At 37.5% G+C, this 27,622-nt stretch overlaps 1 protein-coding gene across 1 annotated transcript in view; it reads right to left on the reverse strand.

Moving 5' to 3' along the window:
- Positions 1-2,577: 2,577 nt before the first annotated feature.
- NHS (NHS actin remodeling regulator) overlaps positions 2,578-27,622 on the reverse strand; it is a gene marked incomplete at both ends in the record, with an annotated part of 283,740 nt that continues 258,695 nt past the window's right edge. The window contains 6 exons of the mRNA XM_083362917.1: positions 2,578-3,208; positions 6,712-6,838; positions 14,285-17,236; positions 20,263-20,394; positions 24,438-24,633; positions 27,003-27,065. Coding sequence (XP_083219043.1) covers positions 2,578-3,208; positions 6,712-6,838; positions 14,285-17,236; positions 20,263-20,394; positions 24,438-24,633; positions 27,003-27,065 — 4,101 coding nt within the window. The remainder of the gene's footprint in view (positions 3,209-6,711; positions 6,839-14,284; positions 17,237-20,262; positions 20,395-24,437; positions 24,634-27,002; positions 27,066-27,622) is intronic.

Below are 27,622 nucleotides of genomic sequence, written 5' to 3' on the forward strand. Positions count from 1 at the left end.
TGAGAAGTATTAGTACCGCTTTATAAAACCCTAGTGAGACCTCACATGGAATACTGCAACCAATTTTGGTCACCATACTACAAAAAAGATGTTGAGATCTTGGAAAAAGTTCAGAGAAGAGCAACTAAAATAATCAAAGGCCTGGAGACTAAAACATGTGAAGAACGACTGCAGGACTTAGGTTTGGCTAGTCTAAGGAAAAGAAGAAATGGGGCAACATGATAGCAATATTCCAGTATTTGAGGGGCTGCCACAAAGAAGAGGGGGTCATGATGTTCACCAAAGCATTATTCTCCAAAGCACCAGAGAGCAAGACAAGAAACAATGGTTGGAAACCGACCAAAGAGAGAAGCAACCTCGAATTACGGAAAAACTTTCTAACAGTGAGGATGATTAACCAGTGGAACAGCTTGCCCTCAGAAATCGTGGGCACTCCATCACTGGAGGTTTTTAAGAAGAGACTGGACAGTCACTTGTCTGAGATGGTATAGGTTCTCCTGTTTGAGTGGGGGGCTGGACTAGAAGACCTCCAAGGTCCCTTCCAATTCTATTCTATTCTATTCTATTCATTCTATTCTATTCTATTCTATTCTATTCTATTCTATTCTATTCTATTCTATTCTATTCTATTCTATTCTATTCTATTCTATTCTATTCTATTCTATTCTATTCTATTCTATTCTATTCTATTCCCCTAAGATCTCTGGGAATTGTAGTTCTTTGTTAGAACTGAAACACTGAATTAATAAATATACAAGATGATGGACAAAGTGACAATTATGCCATTATCACAGGAATTAGAAAGCAATGTATTTTATTGTTCAATAGCTTGCACACAAAAGAAATATTAATCATACTATTTAATCACCTTTGTAGCCTACACAACTTTCTTCTAAGGAACTTTCCCATTTGATTCTCACAGCAAACTTATGAAACAGATAAAAAAGATCGATAGCCTGAGAACTAAAGGCAGAGCTCATGGTGATCTGTAGTACCAATACAGGTAATGAGCCAAATCTCCAGATACCCAGAGCAAGTTCTAGCTGTTGTGGAATAAGCAAGTGTATAAATGCTACTTTAAATTTTATTTAAAGAAAAACTTCGTAATTAAATTTCAAGTCCTATAGTAACGTGTTGCTAGCCTATAAAACACAACTCAGAAATCCAGAATCTTGGCATTCCTATGATAGTTAAGGAGCAGTAAAGAAAGGAGATCCTGATATAAATGGGATTTTGTTTTGTAATTTTTTTAAAAAATATTTTTCCTGAGTTTGTAATAACTTAACAAATTTATTCTTAATACAAATAAAATTTGCCATTATAAGCATATTGCAATAGGCATGACTGTGGCTGGAATACTATGGATTGTACTAGCTTTGCAAAGAGTTATTATATGCACTGTACTTTGTGGTATAATATGACTGGGTAAAATTAAAAATCTAGATTTTCTTTAATGTTTCTACTTCTGTAGTTTCTATGCAGTCTGCATGTTCAGTGCAATTCCTTGTTTACAACTACTCAAAAATATTATTATTATTAGCATCATTCTGCAGCAATTGCGGAGAAGACAATCCAACAGAAATCTGAAAACTAACACAAAGATTTCCTCAGAGAACTGTAGTATGTAAACAAGTGGAGGATGACAAGGAAAGAAACTGAATGAAGAAATGAGAATGGAAATAAACCTTAGGGAACTTTAAAATGGTTTTAAGTGACAAGTGAAAAAATCAGTCAAAAGTGATACAATTCTAGATATATCAAAAAACTTCCACATAGCTATACTTCTCAGAATTCTTAAGGGGGGGGGAAGCCAGATCAGAAAACCTGGTTTATAAATATTGTAGTATTTGTCAATTAGCCTCTTTTCACAGATTGCATTTTAAAATTAGCTTGCTTGGAATGACATTGTCAAAGAAAACCAGATATTATTTAATGTCATGGTTTCTATTATTAGGATTTCCATTAATCCAAGTGTTAAATTCACGTTAGAGGCTTTAATTATTTAAAGTGGTAGTGATTGATATGTAAATAAAGTTGCTGAAAATTGTATTCACAGAATACAGTCGTTATTTTTATCCTTTTTTTATCATTTAAGATAGTTTTCATTTGCTACTCACCACATTTTTCTCTGCAATGATTTTATTTACATTTGCTTATCAAAAATACAGATATGTACATCTGTTTTGTCCATTCTATTTTGTTTCAATTCATTTTAATGTAAAAAAATATTAATTCCTCACCAATGTTATGTGGGAAGCATAACAGTAATGTAATGTTTCTGGAGAGAAGAAAGGAATATAGAAAACTGGATAAATTTACACTGAGGGTGGAAAGAACAGAGAGGGATGGGGAAAAAAAGAAAATTAATGATTGACTATGTATTTCTAGTCATAGGAAATGGGACATAATAAATACGTACAGATCATTTAATCCCATTTTTTTTAGCAATCTTTTACATTTTCAAGCATCACATATTGCCTTGTAAGGTACTTGACTTCTACAGAATATGCTTTTTAGCTTAGCAAATGCAGAGTTCTCCACTTAGTAGCCAGAATTGTGCTGAGACCTTTAGGCAACTTATGTTGAGCTTTGAGAAGATCGATCATCGTGTGGGCTCCCATCTGAATTTTCTGTCTCTCCTTCTGAAATAGCTTGCATTGGGGTGTTATATAATCTGCAGCGAACACTGTATCGGCTACTGCTTGCAACTGGAGGTGCTCGTGATCGTCCTACACGTGAAGATGCTGATGTGAGAAAACTTTTGGAAGAAAACCCTTCTGCGTTTATCCTTGGGGGAGAAGGAGAGAGAGAAGCTAATGCCTCAGCACTTGATGAGACTTGGAAGGATTCATCTGCAGTTTGAACAGTATCTCTGATTAGTTCTCCAGGAGATTTGGGACAAATAGGACTCTTTAATATCTCAGTGGCTGACATCCTGTAGCTAGAATCAGACCGACTACCTTTTTTCAAGAGCAGTAGTTTAAATTCCTCATTCGATGTGCTGGACTTTTTGGCATTCCGATAAATAAGTCCAGGAGACCTCTGGCTGCAAGGTGGATTTCCCACACTGGTAGGAGTAAGGGGGATACTAGCTGTAGGTGAGGTGCTACTGACAGAAGACACAGTATTACTACTAGATGAAGTTTTCAGTCTGTTCCTTGAAGAAAGGTCTCCAGAATCCTTTCTTCCAAGCACTTTCCTTTTTGACCTGTTATGAAAAGAATTATATTCAATATTCATGGTATTGAAACAGAAACATCATATCTATGTGAATTTATCTAATCACACATAATCAAATTTGATACAATTATATGTTATATGGCATAGCATTTTGGGATCCATTGCCTTAGTTCCAGAAATTTAAATTATATCTATTATAGAACTCCCCTACTGTACTATTAATAACTATACCTACAAACCTAATTCATCATCCATGAAATGAGGACTCTACCTTCTAGATATTAAAAGTGGTAATGTTGCTTAAATTGGAGAGGCAAATGGAAAAATTGTAAAACAAAAAGACCAGAGCTGGTGAAATGGAATTTAGTTATATTGTGGCTCCTCTCGCCCCTGATAATTTAGGAAATACTGCAAAGCAAAAAAAAAAAAAAAAACTTGGATCAAGACTGCTGCCAGTAATATATGGTAGTCATGATGTGCAAATTATGATGACTATCTAGATCACTACAATTACAAGATTTTTTTTAAAATGTCAAACTCCTTGACAGAGTTTGGTATCCTTATATGAAGATTAGTAAGATTTCAGGTCCCCTCAAGTTAATCTGTGCTGTCTCATCAAGGTAGGAAGGATGAGCAAAAAATGCTGGAAATGTACACCTAAACTATATATACCCCCAGTAGGGTTGCCCAAGTCATGAAAGTAATCCCAGCTGCTCAGGTAAAATGTGACAATGCCTATATTGGTCAGCAGAGATATGAGAAGATGCTAGAAGTGGCTGGTTACTTTAGCAACTATGGCAAAGGCATCGATTCATATTGTGGAGGAGAAGGCAATAGTAAGTCACTTCTATATTTTACCAAGAAAATCACACGGATAGTCGCGATTTGCGTTAGTGTCAGATGGTGGCCTGTCAGGTTAAATGGCATTGAACATGTTATGCAAGATGAGCGAGGATCATTTGGAGTACTAAAAATATTTATGGTATGGCTAGATTAAATCATCTTGACATCTAACTGCTGAGGCTGCTATGAAGGAAAAAAAATCCAAAACTGCAAAAATAAAATTACACTGGGAACATGGAATATAGAAAACATGAACATGGGAAAGCTCAACACCACGAGAGACAATAAGAGACAAATGAATTAGCTACATATTGACATTTTAGGCATTATCTAATAGTAATGAACTGAAATTGGCCACTTTCAATCAGAAGATCTTACTATTTATTACAATATGAAAAACAAAAAAAGTACAATGTTGATTTAGTCAGAAAAATATAGCAAAAACTATATTTGCATGAAATACAGTCAATGACTTGAATAGCATGACTTAGTGGAAAACTCTTTGCTATAACAGTTATCCAAGTTATGCACCAACTACTGATGTGAAAGAACTGAGGTTGGTGAAATTTATGCTCATGTTTAAATTTAAATTGACAGAAAATGCAAGCAGTCTGTACTTCTTGTGGTTGTAGACTGAAATATCATTGTTGTAAATAGCAAAGAGAGGGATGTAATTGGACTATATGGCACAAGAAATAGGAATGAGGCAGAAGAATGGCACCAGTTTTTGCCAATCCAATGATGCTTTTCATTGCTACATAGTCTTCAAACCAAAAAAATGCCAATGTACACAGACCTTCCCAGACAGACACAGAAATAAAATTGACTATATTATTGGTAAAAGGAGCTAGAAAAGCTCAATTAATACAGCAAAGATATGGCCACAGGAAATGCAGCAGCAGAAACAGTAAAGATTCTACTCAAACTATGGCAGCAAAGCTGGAGAAATACACAGTGGCCAAGATTGGAAGACATGAGTCTGCATATCAATATCAAAGAAGAGACTTACCAGATTATGCAAAATATTGTACAATATGCTACATTTCACATATTAGCAAAATAATGCTTAAGATCACTCGACACAAATTAGAACTCTACATAGGAAAAGGAGACAGCAGATGTTCAAGCTACCTTGAACAAGAAATAGGAAACAAGAGACATTAATGGGAAAGTCAAAGAATACCAAAAAGAAATCAATAATATGTTCAATGAGACATTGAACACCGTTGAATGTTTCAACTATATCAAGCTGTGGAATATTCTTAGGAAAATTGGAATTCCAGAACATCCAATTGCCCTATGTAAAACATATACAAAACAGCAGGAGAGGAAGCCATAGAACATGGTGGGGAGGGAGACAGATCATTCCGGAGAAAGTCTGTCTGTATGGTTCATCCAAGCTGACACCAACTGGATGGCAGATAATCAAGTAATCAATTAATATAAAAGCCATGCATTGTACTTGCATCCCTGCTTTATTTGAGTGGAAGCAACTTCCCTGATACTTTCTTCAGTTTATTCCTGAAAAAAACCTCCACAATACTTTATTCTTACTTTGTAGGGTTATTTGTGCTTGGCACAGTCTCTTCATAGTGTTCGTAAAATAGAATTTCTTCAATGGTAACTTCAGGCATGGTTCTTACTGCTTGTACTCTTTCCTAGGCAATGTTGTGCATGCATTCACACAGCTCCACAGTGTGATCTTCAGGTAATTAATTACATGTGGGGGGAAACGAAGAGCAGTAGCAGGAGGCTTATTTATTTATTTCTATTAATACCACTGATGATGTTACCTAGTTTAGGTAATGGAAATTCTGCAAGAAAGCAGCCAGACTCAGAGAGCATCAAGGACTCCTCATTTATTTATTTGTATCCTGCCTTTGTCATTTTTACAAATAACTCAAGGCGGCAAACATATCCAACATACCTTCCTCCTCCTAATTTCTCCACAAGAGCAAGCCTGTGAGGTGGGTTGGGCTGAGAGAAAGTTTGAAATTCAGCCACTTTCTCTTTCCTCTCCCAACCGTTACTTTCCGGTTAGCAATCTATTCCCTCTCTTTGCTCCCAATATACTTTTTGATAAAAAAAAGGATATTCAAAGGGGTAATTATGAATGACAGTTTAAAAACGTAAACAAGTTGCATCATGATCTATGCTTTCACTTTGTCCAATACTTAACTTTCATAGTGAGCTTGCAAAAGGCAATTTTGATTGGCATCAATAGTGGTTTGTACTATCAAAACAATGAACAGGCAGAACCATCTGCTTTGATAAGGTAATTCATGGGGTTTTGCAGGTTCAACTGGCACTTGCAGTAAGGAGAAATGTGGGAATATGGCCACTTTATTTCACTTTCACAAAGAAATTTCTAAGGAGCATTTCCCTTGAATTTTCGTGGAAACAACATACTTATCTGATGGTCTGCAATTCCTACTTAAACTATAGAAATAATTATATTGGTCTAGACCAGGGGTAGGCAACCTCGGCTCTTTTATGACTCATGGACTTCAACTCCCAGGAATTCTGGGAGTTGAAGTCCATGAGTCATAAAAGAGCCGAGGTTGCCTACCCATGGTCTAGACTGAAAAATAAAGTTTCTGAAACAAGCACTTTATCACGATTATGTTGAATAAATTGCTATTATGACAATAAAAAGTACAGTTTCCAGTTATGGTAACATTAACTTACCTGTGAATTACTGCAAACAGATCCTCTGTTGTTCGTGGTTTATTTGGAGACACCAAAAACTCTTCTACTTCAGTTTGAGAATCCTCATTTATGGGTGAGATTATAGAATCATCACTCACAAAAGATTCTTCAAAAAAAGCAATAAAGAAAACTGCTGAGAATCAGGCACTAGAATTTGATTACATAGTCTCCTTAATTAATGGAATTAGGAATATAAGAATCAGAGCTAAGTATTGGATAAACTGTTAAATTAATATTAATGATAAAGGGCTCTTTTGTGGCTAAAAATTAAAGGGAATAGCAGATTTAGGTATAAACATACATAGATAGTCTGTCAGGTCCCATAGATCCCTATCGGGATACTGCCATCCTGGTGGGAGGGGGGAACCTCGGGGCTTTCTGTGATGTATTCATTTTACTTTGTTCCTCTTTTGCTTTGATGTATCTTCCTGGGAGATGGGGGGGGGAGGGATGAGCCTGTGGCCATCTGCTTTGTCTCATCTCTGGAGAACAAAGGTCGCAGTGCCTGAGAACAATGTCTTCAACACCATCGCATCTCTATATTGGCTCTCAATGGACTGGGCAGCTGGGAGGGGTCTGAATCAGGGGTTTAACCTAATGTTTTGCACAGGAATTAGAACCTGCCAGTTTTCTCTGCATTCACTACCTCTCAATAAAATATCCTTTTGAAATGCTTTTTGTTTCAAGAATTCGACTTTCTTGAGGGACTAGCTGAGATGAGACCTTAGCTTAAGCAGGATCTGCAAAGTGGTCAACCCAGAGCAGCACCAGCCCTATTGTGGGGACCGTGCACATGATATCTAATCAGGGCAGCGAGCATGAAGAAGCTGAGTGTTGTGGGGAGTCCTCCAGCAAAACTCACCCCGACGCAAACTCCGCCGGATGGACGGAGGAAGCTGCCGCCCTGGAGGATCTCCTTGAAGCCAAGATGGTCTGTTTGCATGGGGAAGAAGGAGGACTGGGAAGGAAGGACCAAAGGATTCACCCTCACCCGTAGCAGCCAACAGCATGGCTGGAGGCACGAGATGGAAGCGCTGTATGATGATGGCAAACCAGAAGAAGAACTGGATCACGGCGACTGCCTCATGAAACAAGCCATGCACTTCATGATGGAAGCTTTTCAGGGCCTGAAAATGCGAGAAGCCATAGCCCGCATGGAAAGGGATGATGGAGGCAAGAGGAAGCTGCATGCAGAAAGGGGGACTCCCCAAACCTGGAAACAGATGCCGGCACTGCCGAATTCGCAGAGAGGGGGACAACCACACCAGCCAGCCCTCCCCAAATTGACCTTGGTTGTATGAATGTCCAGAGAGTTGGTGTGGGGGGCCATCAGCAGAAGGCACCCCCTCTTGGCATCAAGTTTGATGCTGACCCCCAGCAATTGGGGTTCTTTCTTGCCCATATCCTCACCAATATGCAAGAATATGGGTGAGACATCCCCTCCGAAGGGTCTAGGGTCAGGGTGGTCATCATGATCCTGGAGGGGATTGCTGCCTGATGGATGGTGACCCTCCACAATCCCAACACCCCAGATCTTCGAAATTTCAACCATTTCATGACAGCATTGAGATGGAGGTTTGAAGACCCCCTGGCAGACTAGAAAGCTAGAGATCGCAACATAACTGTGAGGTAGGGCTGTCGCCCAGTGGCTGTATACTGAGTTCTGAGACCTAGCTTGCCACCTCAACTAGCTGGAAGACATCCTGGTAAGCTGCTTTAAGGATGGGCTGAATGACGACCTGTACCATGCCTGCATCACCAGAGGGGCCCCTGCTCACTCCCCAATTGGTGCATCCTGGCCAAAGAAGCAGAGATCAATCAGGCGTAGAACCAGTATCGGGCTCTACCAGAGAAGAAGAGGCTGCCAAAGCCCAGACAGCCCCACCACGCTCAACTGCCTGCTTCAAACGTGGTAAAGAGGGTCACCGGTTGGCGGAGTGCCGGATGAAGACCCCAGCAAAGAAAGGAGACTGACTGCCAGGGGGAAAGCTGATGAAACCCCCCAGCATGCCAAGGACATGGTCCTAAAGAGTGCTGAGGTGGTAAAGTTCCGTCCCTCCTCTAAACCAATTGAGGGAACTGCGACCCCATCAGAAGAGGAGCTGGGACCCTCTGACAGCAACTACAATGACGACCTCCTAGTAAGTGGTCCAGTCATGCCAGTAGCCATGCCCATAGAACTGTTAATCCCAGGCATGGAAAGGAAAGTGGCCCTAAAAGCATTGCTAGACTTGGAGTGCACCAGATGCTTGATAAGCCCAACCTTAGTAGGAAAACTGGGGTCCCCCTGAGGAAACTAAAGAACCCAATTGCTTTTTGTCAGGTAGATGGGTCAGTTGTAGCCCCCTTCACCATCTAGCCCAAGGGCCTAACCATGGGAAGCCACTTTGAGATGCTAACCTTTATAGTGGCACCTGGAATGGAATGGCCCCTCATCTTAGGATTGGCTTGGCTCAAAAAATGGAACTCATGGGTGGATTGGAGGAAGGGATTCTTGAAGTTTCCAAGGAGGGAGCAAGCCTCATGCAGTGGCAGCCAGAAAGTGAAGGAGGGACCCCACAGAGAAGTGGCAGCTGCCTCGAAAAGTAAACTGAACTGCGCAGGTTTATAGACACAAACTTGGCCTGAGAGTTCATTCAACCAGCTAGACCCAAGGTGGCTGCCCTGGTTCTGTTCTCGGAGAAGAAAGATGGGTCTCTTCGTCTCTCTATAGGGGTCTGAAAATGGTGTTTGTGGAAAATGTGTAGTCCCTCCCACTCATGAAAGACATGCTGGCCCACCTTTCAAATATTCTCTAAGCTAGACTTACGGGAAGCATATTACTGAGTCAAAATTAAGGAGGGGGATGAATAGAAAACTGCTTTTAACTGCCCCCTGGGGTGCTTCCAATTCAAGGTGCTCCCTTTTGAATTACAAGGGGCTCCTGCGGTGTTCATACAGCTGATAAATGAAGTGTTCCATGAGCACCTGTATAAGGGAGTTTTGGTGTATCTTGATGACATATTAATCTACACTGAAATGAAAGTGGAACAAGTGAAGTTGGTCAAAGTGGTTCTAAATAAACTCTGTGGTGTCAAGCTGTATGCTAAGCTTTCAAAGTGTGAATTCCACAAATAAAAAATCGACTGCTTTGACTACCAGATTTCCCACAAGGGGGCATAAATGTACCTGGAGAAAGTGCAGGCTATGTTAGAGTCACACCAGAAAGCAGTGGCAAAGCTTCCTGGGCTTCACAAATTTTTACTGGCAATTCATCACATCCTTTGCACAAATTGCCCTCCCCATCACTAACTTGTTGAATACAAGGGGGAAAGGATGGACAAACCAAAACCTAGCCAGCCACTAAAATGGACTATGGAATGCTAAGCCACATTCAAAAAGTTAAAAATACTTTTTTTCTGCTGAGCCAGTCTAAAGCATCCAGACCCTGAAAAACCTTTTGTTATTCAGGTTGATGCCAGTGATGTAGCCATGGGAGAAATACTGCTGCAGGAAAATGAAAATGGTCAACTACATCCTTGTGCTTACAAATCGAAAAAACTGACAGAAACCGAGAAATGTTGGACAGTGTAGGAAAAAGAGGCCTATGCAGTTAGGTGGGCCCTCCTCACCTGGCAACACTTTCTGGAAGGGAATAAAATCCCTTTTCAGGTCTGGACTGATCAGAAAAACCTAGAGGCTCTACGAACCCCAAGGAAATTGTCCAACAAGCAAATCTGGTGGGCTCAACACTTTCAACATTTTAACTTCACCCTTCACTACTTACTAGGGCGGGGACGGGAAATGTCCTAGCTGATGCCTGGTCAAGGCTACCACAATACAACAGCATAAAATTGGAATTGATTAAACCTTTGCTCCCAGCACAGCAACTAGCAGCTCGAGTAACCACAAGAGCACAAGCAAAGAGGTAGTTGCCCCTTGATAACCCACTACCCTAGCCTTCAAACAACCCCTAGAGAAGGATGAGTGGTTCCTCAACCATAAGAACATTTGCTTGATGCAGGAAGGGCTAGCCTGGGTCAATATAAATGGGGAAAAAGTGACATTGCCATAGGTGTATAATACAGGTCACCCAACCAATCAGAAGAAATAGATGAACTCTTTGCCAACCAATTAACAAACGTACGTAGGAAGCATTCCACAGTAGTAATGGGAGACTTCAAATATCCAGACATCAACTGGGAGACAAACTCTGGAACGAGTGGGAGATCAAACAGATTCTTAACCAACCTAGTTGACAACTTTATCTTCCAAACGGTAAAGGAGGGAACTAGAAGTAAAGTTACACTGGACCTAATTCTTACTAATCAAAAAGAAGTGATAGAGGGAGTTGAAGTTGCTGGAACCTTGGATGAAAGTGACCACATCATGCTGAAATTCAATATAATGCAAACACAAAAAATATAAAACAATCCAACCAGAGTCTTAAACTTCAAAAGAGCTGATTTTTAACAAACTCAGAGAGAACCTAGGAAAGATTCCATGGATGAAAATCCTAAAGGGGAAAACAACTGAAGAAATGTGGGAAACTCTGAAAAATATGATCATAAAAGCCCAGTCCAAAACAATGCCACTGAAAAAGAAAAACAAGAAATTCAAGAAGAAACCATAATGGCTGCACAAAGATCTCTCTGAAAACTGAAAGACGAAAAGGACAAGTACAAAAAATGGAAAGAGGGACACATAACTAAGGCTGATTATCAGCAGACAGCCAGAACATGCAAAGATGAAGTCAGGAAAGCAAAGGCTCAGAATGAACAAAGACTTGCAACAGAAATCAAGGACAATAAAAAAGTTTCTTTCAATATAGTAATAACTGTAGGTTCACTAAAGAGAAAAGATGGCAAGGAAGTAACAGGCAGTAGGAATAAAGCAGAGCTGCTTAGCTCATTCTTTGCATCAATCTTCACACAAAAGAAACTATAGCCCAATATACAAAAAAAACCTATTGCAAAAGACAAACTAGAAACAAAAACTAAAATAAGCAAGAAAATGGTAAGAGAACAACTATCCGACCTTGTAAACTTCGGCTGATTGACATTTTCTGGATGCCTGAGCAGAAGGACTATTACAAAATATTGCTTTAAAGTGGTGAACTTATATCCTGGAACTTATTGGATTATAAAGGCTATATATAAAGACTAGAAGAACTAGATGATACTTTGTTCTATGGACATTAAGATTGGTGGTATTAGACAAGAATAGTATTTGGGAATCACAACAGTTTCTGACAGAATATCTGCAGCAGGGAAATAAAATGGATCCTTTATAACTAGCCAAAAGTGGTAGAAAACCATACTTAATACTCTCAACTGAAGCCCTCAGCCAGGTTTACCAGGGATCTGCAGGAGTGATGCTTCAAGAAGAAGTAAATATTTTCCAGAAGGAAATACATTCTATGTCACAATTAATTCAGGAGACAATTATTTCACATAAGGAAGATGCAAGTAGAAACCATGATGAAATTAAAAACAATTTTGATAATATAGAATGAAGGCTACTGCTAAGCTTGTAAGCCGCCCTGAGTCTTCGGAGAAGGGCGGGATATAAATGGAAATAAAAATAAAAATAAAAATAAAATTGTATTTGTTCAATGTTAGGAAAATGAAAACACTATGGAAGAAGAGAGGATCAGGGGGGAAAACACTGGATTATATAGCATTGAACAGATTTATATTGAAGAAGATATGATGCAACATTGAGTAATAAATGTACCTAGACATCATGTTGTTTACTAAGCACTTATGATTTGTAATAATAGAAAATGAATAAAACACTTATTTAAAAAATGCAGATACACTAAATTGGCAGGAATAGCCAACAACTTTGAAGACAAGCTCAGAATCCAAAAAGATTTTGACAAACTTGAACAATGGGCCCTATCCAACAAAATGCAGAAAAGCAAAGTTTTACCTTTAGGCAGGAAAAATCAAAGTTTTAAGTACAGATTAGGCGAGACCTGGCTCAAAAATAGCAAGTGTGAGAGGGACCTTGGAGTCCTAGAGGACAATCATTTGACTATGAGGCAGCAGTATGCAGCAGCAGCCAAAAGAGCTAATAGAATCCTGGGTTGTATAAACAGAGACATAGAATCAAGACCACAAGAAGTATTAGTACCACTTTATAAAGCCCTAGTAAGACCACACCTGGAACACTGCAACCAATTTTGGTCACCATATTACAAAAAAGATGTTGAGACCTTGGAAAAAGTTCAGAGAAGAACAACATAAATGATCAAAGGCCTGGAGACTAAAACACATGAAGAACGGCTGCAGGTCTTGGGTTTGGCTAGTCTAAAGAAAAGAAGAAACAGGGGCAACATGACAGACGTATTCCAGTATTTGAGGGGATGCCACAAAGAACAGGGCGTCAAACTATTCTCCAAAGCACCAGAGGTCAGGACAAGAAACAATGGTTGGAAACTGACCAAAGAGAGAAACAACCTGAAATTAAGGAGAGACTTCCTAACAGTGAGGACAATTAACCAGTGGAACAGCTCACCTTCAGAAATTGTGGGTGCTCCATCAGTGGAGATTTTAAAGAAGAGACTAGACAGCCACTTGTCTGAAATGGTATAGGTTTTCCTGCTCGAGCAAGGGGCTGGATTAGAAGACCTCCAAGGTCCCTTCCAGCTCTATTCTATTCTTACCACAAGAACAGGAAGGGCTAGCCTGGGTAGGAGAGAAATTGTATATTCCAGCCTTACATAGTCCTTATGACCTTACATAGTCCTTGGCTTATGACAATACTTGGAAGTGGAATTTTCCATCACTAACCCATGCAATCATAAAGTATTATTGCATTGCTTAGCAACAGTAGTCCCCACAGTCCCAGTTGCCATTGTTAGCCAAATCCCTCAGTTGTTAGGCAAGGTAACATCCTGCTGGCTTCCCACAGCCAAAGTCAGTGGGAAAGATGGCAGGAAATTGTAAGTCCCATGTTGGCAGGCAGGTAGGTGGCTGCTGCTTGGTGAAGAAGAGACCAAGGGGAGTCTAGAAAAGCATGCTTCGGGTCAGAGAGGGTACAAGAGGTACATGGGGGTGCACAAAGGTGTGAGGGAGTGTGAGAGAGGCACAGTTTGAATTGAACAGAATGCATGAGGATATGTGAGAGGGTTAGTACAGGTTAGGGAGGGTGCATGAGTGGCTAACACATTACAAACACAAAGCGTCTAGGGGACTTTCTGTAGAAGCCAGCAAGGAAGGTTGCAAATTGCAATCACATGATCAAAATGTATTGCAAAACTGGTGGTGAGTGTGAATCACTCACCAAGCACCTATATCGTGATCATGAGACCATGGGGGTGTTGGGATGGCTGAACCCCAAGAACCAGTCATAATGACTATTTGTTCAGTCTTGTGGTAACTTTGATCATAGGTCAAGGTCTAGCTGTATATTTCTTCAACGAATCATACATTTATCAGTGCAATATGTTAGGGTTTCACTGAAATTAATGCAGTTCTGGAAATTATCCATTAATACAATTAAGTAGCAACATTATTTCTAGCATTAAATGCTATCATTAGCAGTGTAGGAATAATTAAGAACTAACCTTTTAAAGTATCATCTTCTGTAGTTCCTTGTGTCTCAGCTGCTCCGCTATCACTGTCATCTGAGGCACTTTTGGTTGGAATACCTGACATGATATCATTTTCAGAGCATTTTTCACTGAGGGAATCTATATTTGAGATCTCTGATTCATATCTAATATTCTCAGGCACTTTGTCATCAAGTTGGTTTATATCAAGCTGATGCTTCAGCTGATAACAAGTATCTGCTCCCCAAGTTAAGGAGTCAGACCAAGGAATATCTTCATGTAGTGGTTCATATTTCAACTTTTGTTCACAGTGTGCAGGTAATTCATACAGAGACTGCATGGGGTCAAAACTCTTATTCTGTTCTGATCCACAAGTAATTTTGCCTTCAAGATTGCTTGGAAAAACTGTTGTGCCTTGTGGAAATTGTTCATCAGAAACCCCGCAAGCTTTATTAGTTGTACACTCTAGCAAAATCCCATGTACTGATTGTATTTGATCTGGTACACTCTTAGCTGCTAAAACACTCTCTACTAATGAAGTTAGATTCTCTTGACAGGTATTTCTTTCACTAAAGGTTAAACTATCTTCTTCTAGTAGTTGTTCTGGGCTTATCTGTACTGGGGAGGGATTGATATAGGACACAATGGCATCTTCCATGAAGAACTGATGTGACACTTGTTTCTTACTTACACGTGGTTTCATTTTGCATGAAGAAATAGCAGTTACCAAACTATATTCCTGAATGGGTAGAAAATCTGAACTGTCTTTCTGTTTCCTTTCTTCAGGCTTATTAATTGATCGAAGATGTACTGACTTTAGCACTGAAGGTGTAATAGCAAGAGCTGGTGAAGAATTAGAATTCAGTGCTTCTTCTGCCACATTTGATTTATTATTATTAAAAGCATGCAGCTGGGGTCTGTGAGCATATGGTTTAATCAAAACATTATGAAGAGCACTTAGGTCAAGATGAGTAGGAGGTATAACTGGAAGTTCTAAGTCTTTGTTTAAAAATATGTTGCCATCTTTAGAAGAAGATTGTTGTAATGAGGATTTCCTTTCTGGTACTTTTGGCTTTCTTTTACTCCCTCCAGGGGATAGGGGACCAGAAAAAAATGCTGTTGGAAATGATGATGTTGGAGTTTCTGACTGACTGGAATAACCACTTGAAGGAGAAGCTAAACCAGCCAGTTTTTCTGGGGATGCCAACTTAAACTCAGTCTCAACAGAGGGAAGAGAGGGAGTGGTGGCTCTTGAGCCAGACTGTGATGTTTGAGATTCAGAACTTTCTGGTGACTTTATGCATTCTATGACCGTTGTACCCGTAGCAGTGCTTGAGTTAGATAATGATCTATAGGGATCATTAGATTTCAAGTCATTTAGAAGCCATAGATCTGCATAGTGAGATTGTTCAGCATCTTCATCTTTAAATGATGCAATGTCCATGGAATCAAATGGGAGGCCCTTTATGTCATTCTCATCCTGATTATCCCAGGACTGTTTCAGTTTACTTGGCAGGCTAGTACTTTCTACCCTTGAAGGTGTGTTTGCAAACTCGAGGGGCAGCTTCATTTCCCTGGAAGTATGAGGCATATGTTGCTGCCCACTAGTTATCTTTGGTTCTTTCTTCTCTGAAATATCGGTTCTACTGTCAAATTTCCTTAAAGATGAGCTACGTTTTGGTGGGGCTGGCTTCACCTTTGGTTTCTTTAGAGAGATGCTTGGTTTTCCTTGCTTCCTATGATCCATATAATCTTGCCAATTACAGTTGGTGAGATTGGAAGCAAAACTTGCATTCTGCCCATTTTCCAAGCCCACAGCTGCATAGTTACAAATATAACTTTTATCTCCTTTGAGTCCACAGTCGAAGTGCATGGAGGTATAGTAGCCTTCAGTATCAACTGAAAAATGTGAGCTAGTCTCTGCTTTGTCCAATGGAGTCCTCTCTACAAAACTGTCATAAGTGGCCATGCTTGCAAAACTTGGGCAACCCAGGCTATCAGTCTTGGGATGTTCAGGGCTGAAATCTTGATGGCAGGATGCATCATGATGATGATGCAAATAATTCCACTCACTATCACTTGTGTTGCTGTTATTAGGATCATCTAGCAGATCAGAAGTGAAAGAACTTGTCCTGTGACCTCTAATTTTATGTTCACCATAGTGTTCAGTTATGAAAATACTTGAATCTTCATTAGCATTACGGGCAATGTTTAGTGATAATTCTGAATCGCAGTGTGAAGAACCTGTCAGTGGAGGTGAAGCAGCAGGAGGGATTGTTTCAGATGTTTGGGAAGGACATGTTGAGCTACTTCCACTCCAATTTCCACTAGATGATTGATGATCATCTTTCTGGTCCATGTGACTACTGAGAAGAACCCCAGCTGTGGAGATAGAGTGAATTGGACTTCCAAAGGTATCAGAGTTTGAAGAAATATCACAACTTCCAGAATCTACCATCCTTGATAACCTTGACCTCCCTCTTTCATTTGAGTTATGATCTGGACTATGAAAATGCTGGGAACAAGCTAAGCCCCTGGGATGGTGTTCCTGTGAACAATGGTTATTAATGGCATCTTTACTCTTTGTGGAGATTCGTTTTTGATTTGTTAAAAAGTGTTCTGCCTCATATGCTGAAATTTTGGCACCATTGTTGTGGTCTTTTTCATTGGCTCTAGCACCTTCACGAGGAAGACTCCTTGATCGAACACGATTGCTCATTAATGAAAACATAGAGTCACCATTATCTGTCAGCACCAATATGTTGCCAGCTGAATGAGACAGTGACGCTACTGCGCTTTGACCCCTCTGAGCTCGTATTCTTCTACGGGATGGGGCAGCAATGAGAATATCTTCTGTTTGGCACTCAGAATCTCGGGTAGCTGATCTCCTGTTGATGTTATTAGAGAAGTCTGGATTTGTATGCACAATGACATTCCGTTCTCTTGCTACTGGTGATTCATCAGAATCTAGGATAAAGACAAAATATTGTGAGTCATCACAGCTTTCAATTGGCAAACAAATTATGACATTGACATTGGCCTAAAAAGATTTATAAACAAAGAAAGAAAGGAAAAGATTCTCAATGAATATGAAGGGGCAAAAACTTCCTATAAAACAGCTCATCTGTTTTGTCTTTTGTACCTGCAACAACACTTACAAGATTATGGGAGGACTCTTTGATTCAGCGAAGCATGTTGATCAGGAAAGATGTTTTGGGGAAAAAAAAGGCTAAAGTGAGAATTAAGAAATTAGATGATGGGATTTACCAGAGGGAATATTTAAAAATTAAACATCTGTTTGAATATGGTTAAAGAAAGAGAAAGATTTTGGATATAAATGAAGATTAGCTTAAGAGGGATGAACCCCTCAAGTAATACAGTATTATTTTCTTTCTTCTTTTTTGTTTTGTTTTTTGTCATGAGAAATATAAAAATGTTGGGATGGTTTATATAAAAGAAATGTTTTCCTTTTATTTCTTTTTTTAAGATATGAGAAATGTAAAAGTGTTGAAATGGCTTATATGAGAAAAAAGACTTAAATACTTAAGTGTAACTAATTTTGAGAAAATTTTAACCAGTAAGAATGCTTTGAATATTGTGGGGAAAACAAATTTAAATAAGAATTTTGTAAACCTGATCTATGATGAGGCAATCAAGATGAAGCTTTATATTGATGTGGTTATTATTTTCAAAAAATGTCTATATTTAATTGTCATTTATTCAAATAATAAGAAATGTATTAATTTATGGTTGGCAAAAGAGAATATTATTGGAAGAGAAAATCAAGCAAAGCCGTTACATGGACTATAGAATTATAGAAATTAATTGTTATTGTTTTTTATATACTAACCCAGACAACATGCTGTTTCCCAAATATTAAGGTCATTATGTTAAAAATCAATAAAACATTTTTTTAAAGGAAGTGTGGTGAAGAAAGAAAAAAAAGCTGAAGGAGACATATAAAGAATGAAGGCTGTGGTTTTAGTTTAATACTGTACTAACTTGTAGCTTGGTTTTCTCTGCTGTGGATGGCAAATATTTTCTGATCCTGACTAAAAGTGGAAGCCAAGATGGATGAACAGAGTATTAGAGATATTCTTGAAAGATCTTTAAACAAGATTTGCCAATTTGTTGACCAGCTGTGCTCTAAGTATGATACAAAATCCTCTCAAATTTACATGTGGAGCACATGTAAATTTGAGAGGATTTTGTATCATACTGAATCTACCAAGGCAATTTCACAAATAGCTGTAACTTCACAAGTAGTTGAAAAGGCAGAAAATACAGAGAAGGGGATTACAGTTTTGGAAGAACCTGATACTAACTTTTACTATTATGGTGTATAAAACTCACAACACAAGTGAAAATAGAGCATCGAGAAAAAAGTCAAATTTGGGACCTTCTCTTTAAGGATATTAACAAGACTGAGGATTACGGTATAAACATAAAGCTCGCAACACAACTGAAAGAAGAGCGCCAAGAAAAAAGACAAATTTGGGACTTTCTCTTTAAGGACATTAACAAGACTGAGGATTCTATGATAAAAAGAAATTCCCGGGTAAAACTTCTAGACAAGAAAAAGATTTTATTCTATGAAGATAAGCAGGAAGAAGTGACCTAAATTTAATGAGACAACTGGAACGAGGATGGATTTTTCTTTGTTCAAATGTGTAATTGAAAGAAAAATTCAATTCAAAATTAGAAAATGTAATCTTTTACACACACACACACACACACACACACTTAAGATTACATTACGTTTTAATTTACATTACATTTAAAGTTACATGTTTAAGTAACTTTTAAAGTAGGCAAATATTATTGAAAATCTATTTGAGATATATATATATATACACATATATTGATAGATATAGAGATAGAGATAGACATAAAGATAGAGATAGATAGAGATAGATATATAGATGAAGTAATTTTTAAAGTATGTAAACTGTTCTTGAAACAGTTTTTGAAACTTCGGTTAAGAGAAAGCTAAAGAAAATGATGTACTTTGTGCTCTAAAAATGATGTTTATAAAAGGAAAAAAATGTTATTCTATAAGGATAGTTTTGAGGGTGGAAGCTAAATTCAATATTGAAATTCAAAGCCTGTATGTTAAGAAGCTTAAGGGAGAAAAAGTATTAGAAAGTTTTGATTTTAGAAAAGTGCTTAAAGAAAGTTTAGCATTTTTCTTTTCCTTTTTTTTTAAAGAAAGGGGTAGTGGTGGGGAAAAATACTTTTCCTAGTAAGGTCAAAGAATTTGAGAAAGTTTGTTAATAGAAATGGTGACAGCTTACAAAGATTAGTAGGGACAAATAGAAACATATACTATTTCCACAGCAAGTTAAAGCAGAATGGTTAAACTGATCATTCCATTTAAAGAGGAGAATATACTTGAATATGTTTTTCATTTGGATACCATTTCTGGATTTTGTACTTGTGATAAAAAATTGTATTTTTGAATTTGGTTTTGTTAATTAGATGGATTTGCCATTATAGAAATAGCTAGTTATATAGTAATGTGTAAAAACAAAAAGTTGAGGCTAGAATGCTAATGCAGGTTCACATCCCACCAGGCTCAAGGTTGACTCAGCCTTCCATCCTTCCGAGGTAGGTAAAATGAGGACCCAGATTGTTGGGGGCAATTAAGCTGACTTTGTAATAATGCCGCTTGGGGTGTGTGTGAAAGCCCTAATAAGCAGGCATATACATAGAATGAAGGCTACTGCTAAGCTTGTAAGCCGCCCTGAGTCTTCGGAGAAGGGCGGGATATAAATGGAATTAAAATAAAATAAATAAATAAACAGAGTCAGAAGTCAACACCTTATTTTTCTTTTCCCTTGTACCTCATACCTTCTCTTCCCCTTTCCTTTTCCCTCCCTTAATCCCCTATTTCTATTTTTTCTTTTTCTTTTATTTTTTAGATGTTAACTAAAAATATTATATAAAAAAGACAGTACTACAGCTCTCTAGGAATGATTTTATTTATACTTCACCTATTTCTTGTTGGACTCTTCTGGGGATGCCAGAAATGGTTTTTCTCCTTCTCAGTTTCCGTCTTCGCTGCAGTACGGATTGGGAGTGAACAAGAGAGCAGCGTATACTAGCTTCTCGGTCAAAACCAATTCCTACAATCCATAAATAGGTGACATTAGCTTTTAGAAACAATAAACAATGGCTTTGACTGGAAGACCACATCGGGTCAAGTGAACTTTTCAGATTATGCCTGAAAATAAATAGAAGGCAGACTTTACAATTCTAAACAAAAAATTACCACAGCTAATCCCATTCACAATGAGAGAAGGAAGTGAAAGAAATGAGAGGAAGTTAGTTACTCTCCTTGTAAGGACTATTTACCAAATTGTTTTTCAACATAATTACGTTCTAGTGGCCCTGAGGTGTGCAAAATAAAAAATTAGGATTCAGGAGGATGAACAAAAAAGTTTCAGCTGTAAATTACTAAAAAAAAAAAGGAAAAAAGTTTCTATGCATTGCTGGTATGTTGCAGGGAGGTTAATATACTATGACAAATCCAAATGTTTTTGGATTTCCATATGTCAATCCATATAAAATATCAGATTGATGTCATAGTTGTATCTTTTGGCACTGATTTCTTGGTACAGAAAAAGAGCAACCAATTAGCAATTTTTTTTGCCTCCAACTGGCAGAGTTTTCTACAGCTCCAGGCAGGATTTATTTGCCACTTAATTTTTAGATCTGGAAATGGTTGGAACTGAAGACGGAACCACCTGAATGCAAAACTCATGATATCTCACTGAAGTGGAAGTTCATTTTCAACTGAATGCTTCTCCTCTCATTGATAATATGAACAGAATCTTGCTTCCATTTATTCATAAATTTGGCAAGACTATTTTCTAAACAAATACGTCACAGTCTTTTCTCAACACTAAAAATCTGGTGTGATTTGAAAGAGCAGTATATGAATAAAAATAGGTTTAAAAAACAATAAAACTCCTTTCCATTTCTAATCCAAAAATGTATACTCTCATTATCTGTCAAGGGTACTAACTAGGTAGACTGGGTGCCATTGTGCAATACTGTATTTGGTCTATTCTGAACTGTTTTATAATTAGCTATCAATTCTTCCTTTTAACTGTAACCTTCCAGGAATTATCTGTTGGGGACTGAGAGGCAAGAAGTGACAAAATGTGCACATGTATCATGACTTATGATACAAATACATAATGATGGGACTTGCATTGCAATATTATTGCACACATCATTTTACATTATCATTTTACAACATTGTGTTTTACTGAGAATGCCACTGTTTTGGAGTGCAGTGGCACAGAAAATTCATAAATTTATCATTATACTGACACACACACAGTAATTATGATGGTAGGTTAATAATAATAGTTTAAGTTGTACAAGTATTCCCACTAAAACCTGATACATTACAAAGATGTACTAAAGCTGAAACACATTTAATGCATTGTGTAGTTACAAAGGGTAGGCTGAAGGAGAATACATAAAAGCATTGCAGATAATTCAATGTGGCATTTTCATCATGGGCAAAGCATTCAATGGGAACACACTTCAGGAGCCTTCAAGCAGCTGCATATGGTTTTGCTGCACACACTACCCTGATCAAAATGTTTTCTGGACATGGTCAAAAGAAACTGGTGTTTCTCTGTAAGTACTGTAGTTTCCCTTCAGTAATAGGAATTATTCAACCTAATTCCTGATATTGAACATAAGCCATGTTGATTTTGGCTTATAAATAATAATATACTTTACTAACTGTATAAAACCTGTACTAACATGTTTAGCACTTCGTTTATTTTTTATTTTCTGCTTCCTTTATAAGTGAGTCTATCAGATCCATCTTCTGATTACAGAAGGAAATGTCATAGTGAGTCCAAGATTTCAGTCTCTAGATCAATGGAACAAATACTATAAGATACATCAAAGCAGATTTCCTTCTGGTTGGTTTAGGAATTTATTACTGTACTTTCTGTAGCACTGTATAGCCAAATGTCACACTTGATAAAATTTGTAAATTTTGTTAAATTTGGATTGGTTGCCCATGTAGCCATCTTGCATCACTGGGTCTGTCATTCATATAGCTCTTGATGTGGTTCGTTTTCTTACTGAGTGGGTATGATGGGACTGGCCAAAAGTTATTTAGCACGATTTCTTAAAATATATCGAACTGTGAATTTACCTTGAGAACTTCATTTATAGGACCACCCTATCCACTGTATGTGGAATGTCTATGAATCATTTCTCAGATTGTTGGGGGCATTTAAGCTGACTTTGTAATAATGCCGCTTGGGGGTGTGTGTGAAAGCCCTAATAAGCAGGCATATACATAGAATGAAGGCTACTGCTAAGCTTGTAAGCCGCCCTGAGTCTTCGGAGAAGGGCGGGATATAAATGGAATTAAAATAAATAAATAAATAAATAAATAATTCTCCTATTCTTCTGAATGATGACTCCAGAAATTTATCTGCCACATTGATGTTTTAATTGGGACAGCCCTTATGGGCTTCAGTGATGGATCTGTTATTGCCCACAGCAGCAAGCAGACAGGGAATCAATTTACTGTGGGTGATGGTGATAACAACAATAAATAGGGAGCTCCTTCATTTCCCAAAGACCTTGGTTAAGACTTTGATATACTTGAAATTGATATATATCAAGCTTCCAGAGGTTGCTTTGATATTTTGAGGACTTCATCCAAGAGAATCAAAGTGGCTCTTCAAATAATTTTCATAGGTCTAGTGCAGGGGTAGGCAACCTTGGCTCTTTTACGATTCGTGGACTTCCAACTCCCAGAATTCCTGAGCCAGCTGGCTCAGGAATTCTGGGAGTTGAAGTCCACGAGCCATAAAAGAGCCAAGGTTGTCTACCCCTGGTCTAGTGGTTATGACTTGAAAAATCTAATACCTCTTTTCAAAAAAAGCATTGTTATGCTTTGGTATGCTCTTTGTTAACTGTTCTTGGCAGACAACTGAGGAATCTTTATGCCACTAGTTCTTATCAGTGTATAAGTTAAGCAGTGTATTAACTCTGACAGTGGTTATTTGTATTTCTGCTTACTTGTAGTGACATTATTATTATTTTATTGTGTAATGGTGTGTAAACTTTCATGAGTGCTCAGAGGCAATACTGTGTACAGAGAACCTTTTGAGATCTAAATGAATAGATTAGTCTACTCTTCATGACAGATTTATTTTTGGTGTAATCTATGGAATGAAATAAGGAACCAATGAGCCAATACAGCTAATTTAGAAATATTGCTAGTCATGGATTTTCATTCTGACTTCATATTGTATTGCAAATTCCTGTCTCTTTCCCTCTTTTTATGTATCATGTATAATAGATAGAAAGAAGATTTCTATATATTATATGCAGATACTGCATTCTGATGTGAAGGGATTTTTAAAATGAATTGTACACATCAATTAAAATATTATTCCTACACTCTTGGCCTTGGAGCATTATGGAAGGCATTGAAGCAAATATTAAAATGCTATTAATTTGCTGTAGCACTTATGATTCATAATATACACTGTTGGTGAGGAATATTGCACTGTTTTATTCCAGCACATAACAAACATGAGTATCACGTAGTATAAAAGGCTGCTAAATTCAACTATGCCTTTCTAATACAATTATATCAGCATCAATGTCCAATTATATCAATCACAATGTAGAAAGTTTTTCTCATTAAATTTAATGGGGCTAATTCTCATCTTAATAGATATCAAAGTTATCAAAGACTTTTTTCAGAAATCTTACATATACTCTCCTATCCTTTTGTAAGGGCCTATAGTCGTGACTCTGCTAGATGGCTTGGGGCCCCAATGGGGGAACAGCACAATGGAGATGGTTGATTAACAACATATCTCACCTCCCCACATTCCGTCCCTACCACGTGTCCTTAAATTTTAATGTTTGGTTTTAATTTATGTTTTAATGTGTATGTATGTATATAATGTATATGGATAGATACATTTTTTATGACTGTAAGCTGCCCAGAGTTACCCTATGCTAAGATAGGGGGGAGCAATAAAATTTATAAACAAATACATTTGCTATTTATAAAATCCTATATTTAGAGAAATATTTACTGCAATAAAATAAGCTATTAAAACACATTCAAATCAACTACCACAACAAAAGGACAAAAGATTTGTTGTACCAGTGACATTGATGGGGATAATACAAGAGGAAATCACTTGGGCATCCTGTTTCATTTTCTCTTCTGGAGTTGGGAGAGGTAGTGCTTTGCTCCAATTTGTTTGTTTATCCAGTGTAGAAGGTAAATTATTTACTGGATTTTTCAGCCTCTGCCCTGACATGACATCTGTATCTTCTTCCTCAGAAGGGTGGTGAGACTGTAAATAAATACAATCAAAACTAGCATCCATGCACAAACAACAAAATAGTAAGAATTGGAAGTTAAGAAGAAGAAGAAGAAGAAAGTACCTTGGAACTTGTAAGAACTTTCTTTCAATGGCTGCATAGCAGATAGAGCAAAATATCTCACCTATTGAAAACACTTATCAGCCCTTAAGATGTATGAATCTCTGTTCTCCCCCCTCCCCCTTGTTGTCTCAGTTAGGGAAGGAGAAAATTGTAATACAATGCATCTGGAATGCAGTAGCTCATGGAATGTTAATTTAGGAATTAAAGATTAACACAAAATTGAAAATAAACATTTCAAATCATGTATACTTAGCAGAAATGTGGGCTATCTGTACGATCCATGCCATTTCTGCAGAGGTATGTATGTTTGAATGTATTCATTCTGTTAAAAATATACATTAACAACTAATCAGGTCATGTTGTTTGCATGTAGACTTAGAAACGAACAATTTACATGTGGTTCACAACCTGCAGCATTGATTTCAGTAGAACTTTAGCATGGCCTTATGAACTGATCTCATGTTTTGTATATTTTGAAAGAAATACATATTTTGTATTTTTAAAATATATGATTTTACTTCAAAGTAAAGTCTCTGAAATTAACAGAATTGAAACATAGAAATCCTGAGCAACGGATTTAAAGTCATTCAAATGTGTGCTTTCACTCTATCCATATGACATACTTAAAACCATGTCAAGATCTGGTGACTGTATTCACAGCTCCTGAGCTTGAATAATGTTAGCTCTGGGTTGGTTTTAGTAGCTGCTGTGGAATACAAACCTGGTTCATTTGATTAATTTTCATAATTCAGTGTTAAACCAGAATATGGGGCTTTGGTCACCAAATTAAGTATGTCATGTGAACACGGCCATCTAATAATAAATACTGGATATCAAAAGAAAATTGAAAAGTAAAAGTTTGAATCAGGACTTTTAGAATATCTAACAGCCAGATGTAATTCAGAACACATAATTTAAACAAGGGACAAAAGATAAAGAAGAACTAAGAGAGACTAACTACCTCAAAGAGGAAAGAAAGAAAGAAAGAAAGAAAGAAAGAAAGAAAGAAAGAAAGAAAGAAAGAAAGAAAGAAAGAAAGAAAGGAAGGAAGGACTGTTGTTCTTTGTTGCTTTACTATGTGAGTAAAAAGTTAAGACAATCTAGACAATACCTAGAGAACTAAAAAATGACAGTTTCTTGAATGATAAATACACCTTTTCCCATTTTTTAAAGTGCATATTTTTCACTTAATTTATCACAATACTCTATAGACTGGAAGAAGCCATCCTGAAGTCTGTATATTATCTAAGTTCAGTTTTCAGCTTCAGTTCTGATGACTTCTTGATATTTTGTCCTTTTGTTTGTTCAGAGGCATTTCATACTTTTAGTTTTCGTTAAAAAGTGCAAAGATTAAATCTTGTCCCTTTAAGTCTGTTAAAGCATTTAAATATTTCTATTTTTTATAACTGAGACCCACATTCAAATTAACTTTAGTTTATTTTTGTCAGAAGTGTCCTGCTGAACATTCCTGCTGAAGGCACAAAATAGATTTACAATCGTTCTTATCCCCCAACGTCTAAGCTGAAGGCTGCACTTCAGTGTTTATCCAAGTTACATCAAGCTGCTTTCTTACCTTGTCAGAAATGCCTGTAATATTATACACAAAAATGTAAAAGGGACCCGTCTTCTTGGAAGCTATTTCTGTCCATCTCTAGGTTAGGAAAACATTGCCATTTTCTTTCTTTCAGCTTTTGTGCTGTTCCTAGCAGCCATGAATAGTTCATATAAACTACAAGCACAAAAGATTTTGTTTCCTAGGTAACCTCTGAGCTAAAAAGTTGGTGCATGCAAAAAAAAAAAAAAGGGTGGGGGCATATAGCCTGCATTAACTTGCATTTTGTGACCAATACTTTCCCTGCATAACAATGTCTTTTGGACAAAGAGAGTGAAGTGACCTGACCACAATCTCTGACTGTCTGCCAGGGTTGCTCTTCAGCAAACAATAGCAGTGATAACAGTCCTTTGACTAGGTCCATGCTGTGGCTTTAACATCATTGGATGCATTCTTGTAGTTTTCTGAGATCGCCATCTATTTTTTCCCAGCTACATAAAAATTTAGTTCAGGCATTTAAAACTAATCGACAAAAGGAAACTTGCTCATCGTCTATTAAATCTAATAAAACCTAACACCATATTAGCATGGAGGATGAAAAAAGTTAATGTTCTTTGTTGATAAGAGCATGAAATAAAGTTAGTTAGTCAGCCAAAAAAGCAGTAAAGATAGGGAGTGAAAAGGACAGATTGTATGAGGAGGTTTTATTCGTTTATCTTCCAATACCTTTTTACTCCATGGGGTCATGTGGCAACACTCAGTAGGGGAAGACGAGCGGGTTCTATAAAACTAAAAATATGAAATGTGGAGGGAGAGGGAAATGATTAAAATTTAACACATACAACAAATGTTTCTGTGCTTTTTGATCAAAGTACATCTGAAATGCATGCTATAGCATTAAAAGGTTTCTTCATAAGAAATAAACAATATAAGTTTATATTATGTTTTTGTCATGAGAACCTGTTTATTAACCATAATATGCTATTTAATTTCTGTATATTTAGACATAGTGGTTAGCTACATGGGGAATGTTAATGAACATAAAAATAATCATGTGTGTAGATTTTTCCCCACACAAGCTCGATAGTTGACAATGCCATCCTTACAGCAGGAAACCATTCACTGATTGTTTAATTCAATTTGCCCTGGTTTTAGGTCATACTAAATAGTCAAACCATGGAAATGGGTATGGGGAGTATCAGATCTATAACTTTTGCCTATTAATTTCAAGCAATCTAGTCATGGAATTTCTGATGAAATGGAACCATGCATAATTTATAAACCCCTTCATGGATTACTGCCTTGTTGTGGCGAAGGGGCTTGCGTAATTCAATGAAGCTATGAGC

Source organism: Vipera ursinii (genome assembly GCF_947247035.1).
Source record: "Vipera ursinii genome assembly, chromosome: 4".
Lineage (NCBI taxonomy): Eukaryota > Metazoa > Chordata > Lepidosauria > Squamata > Viperidae > Vipera > Vipera ursinii.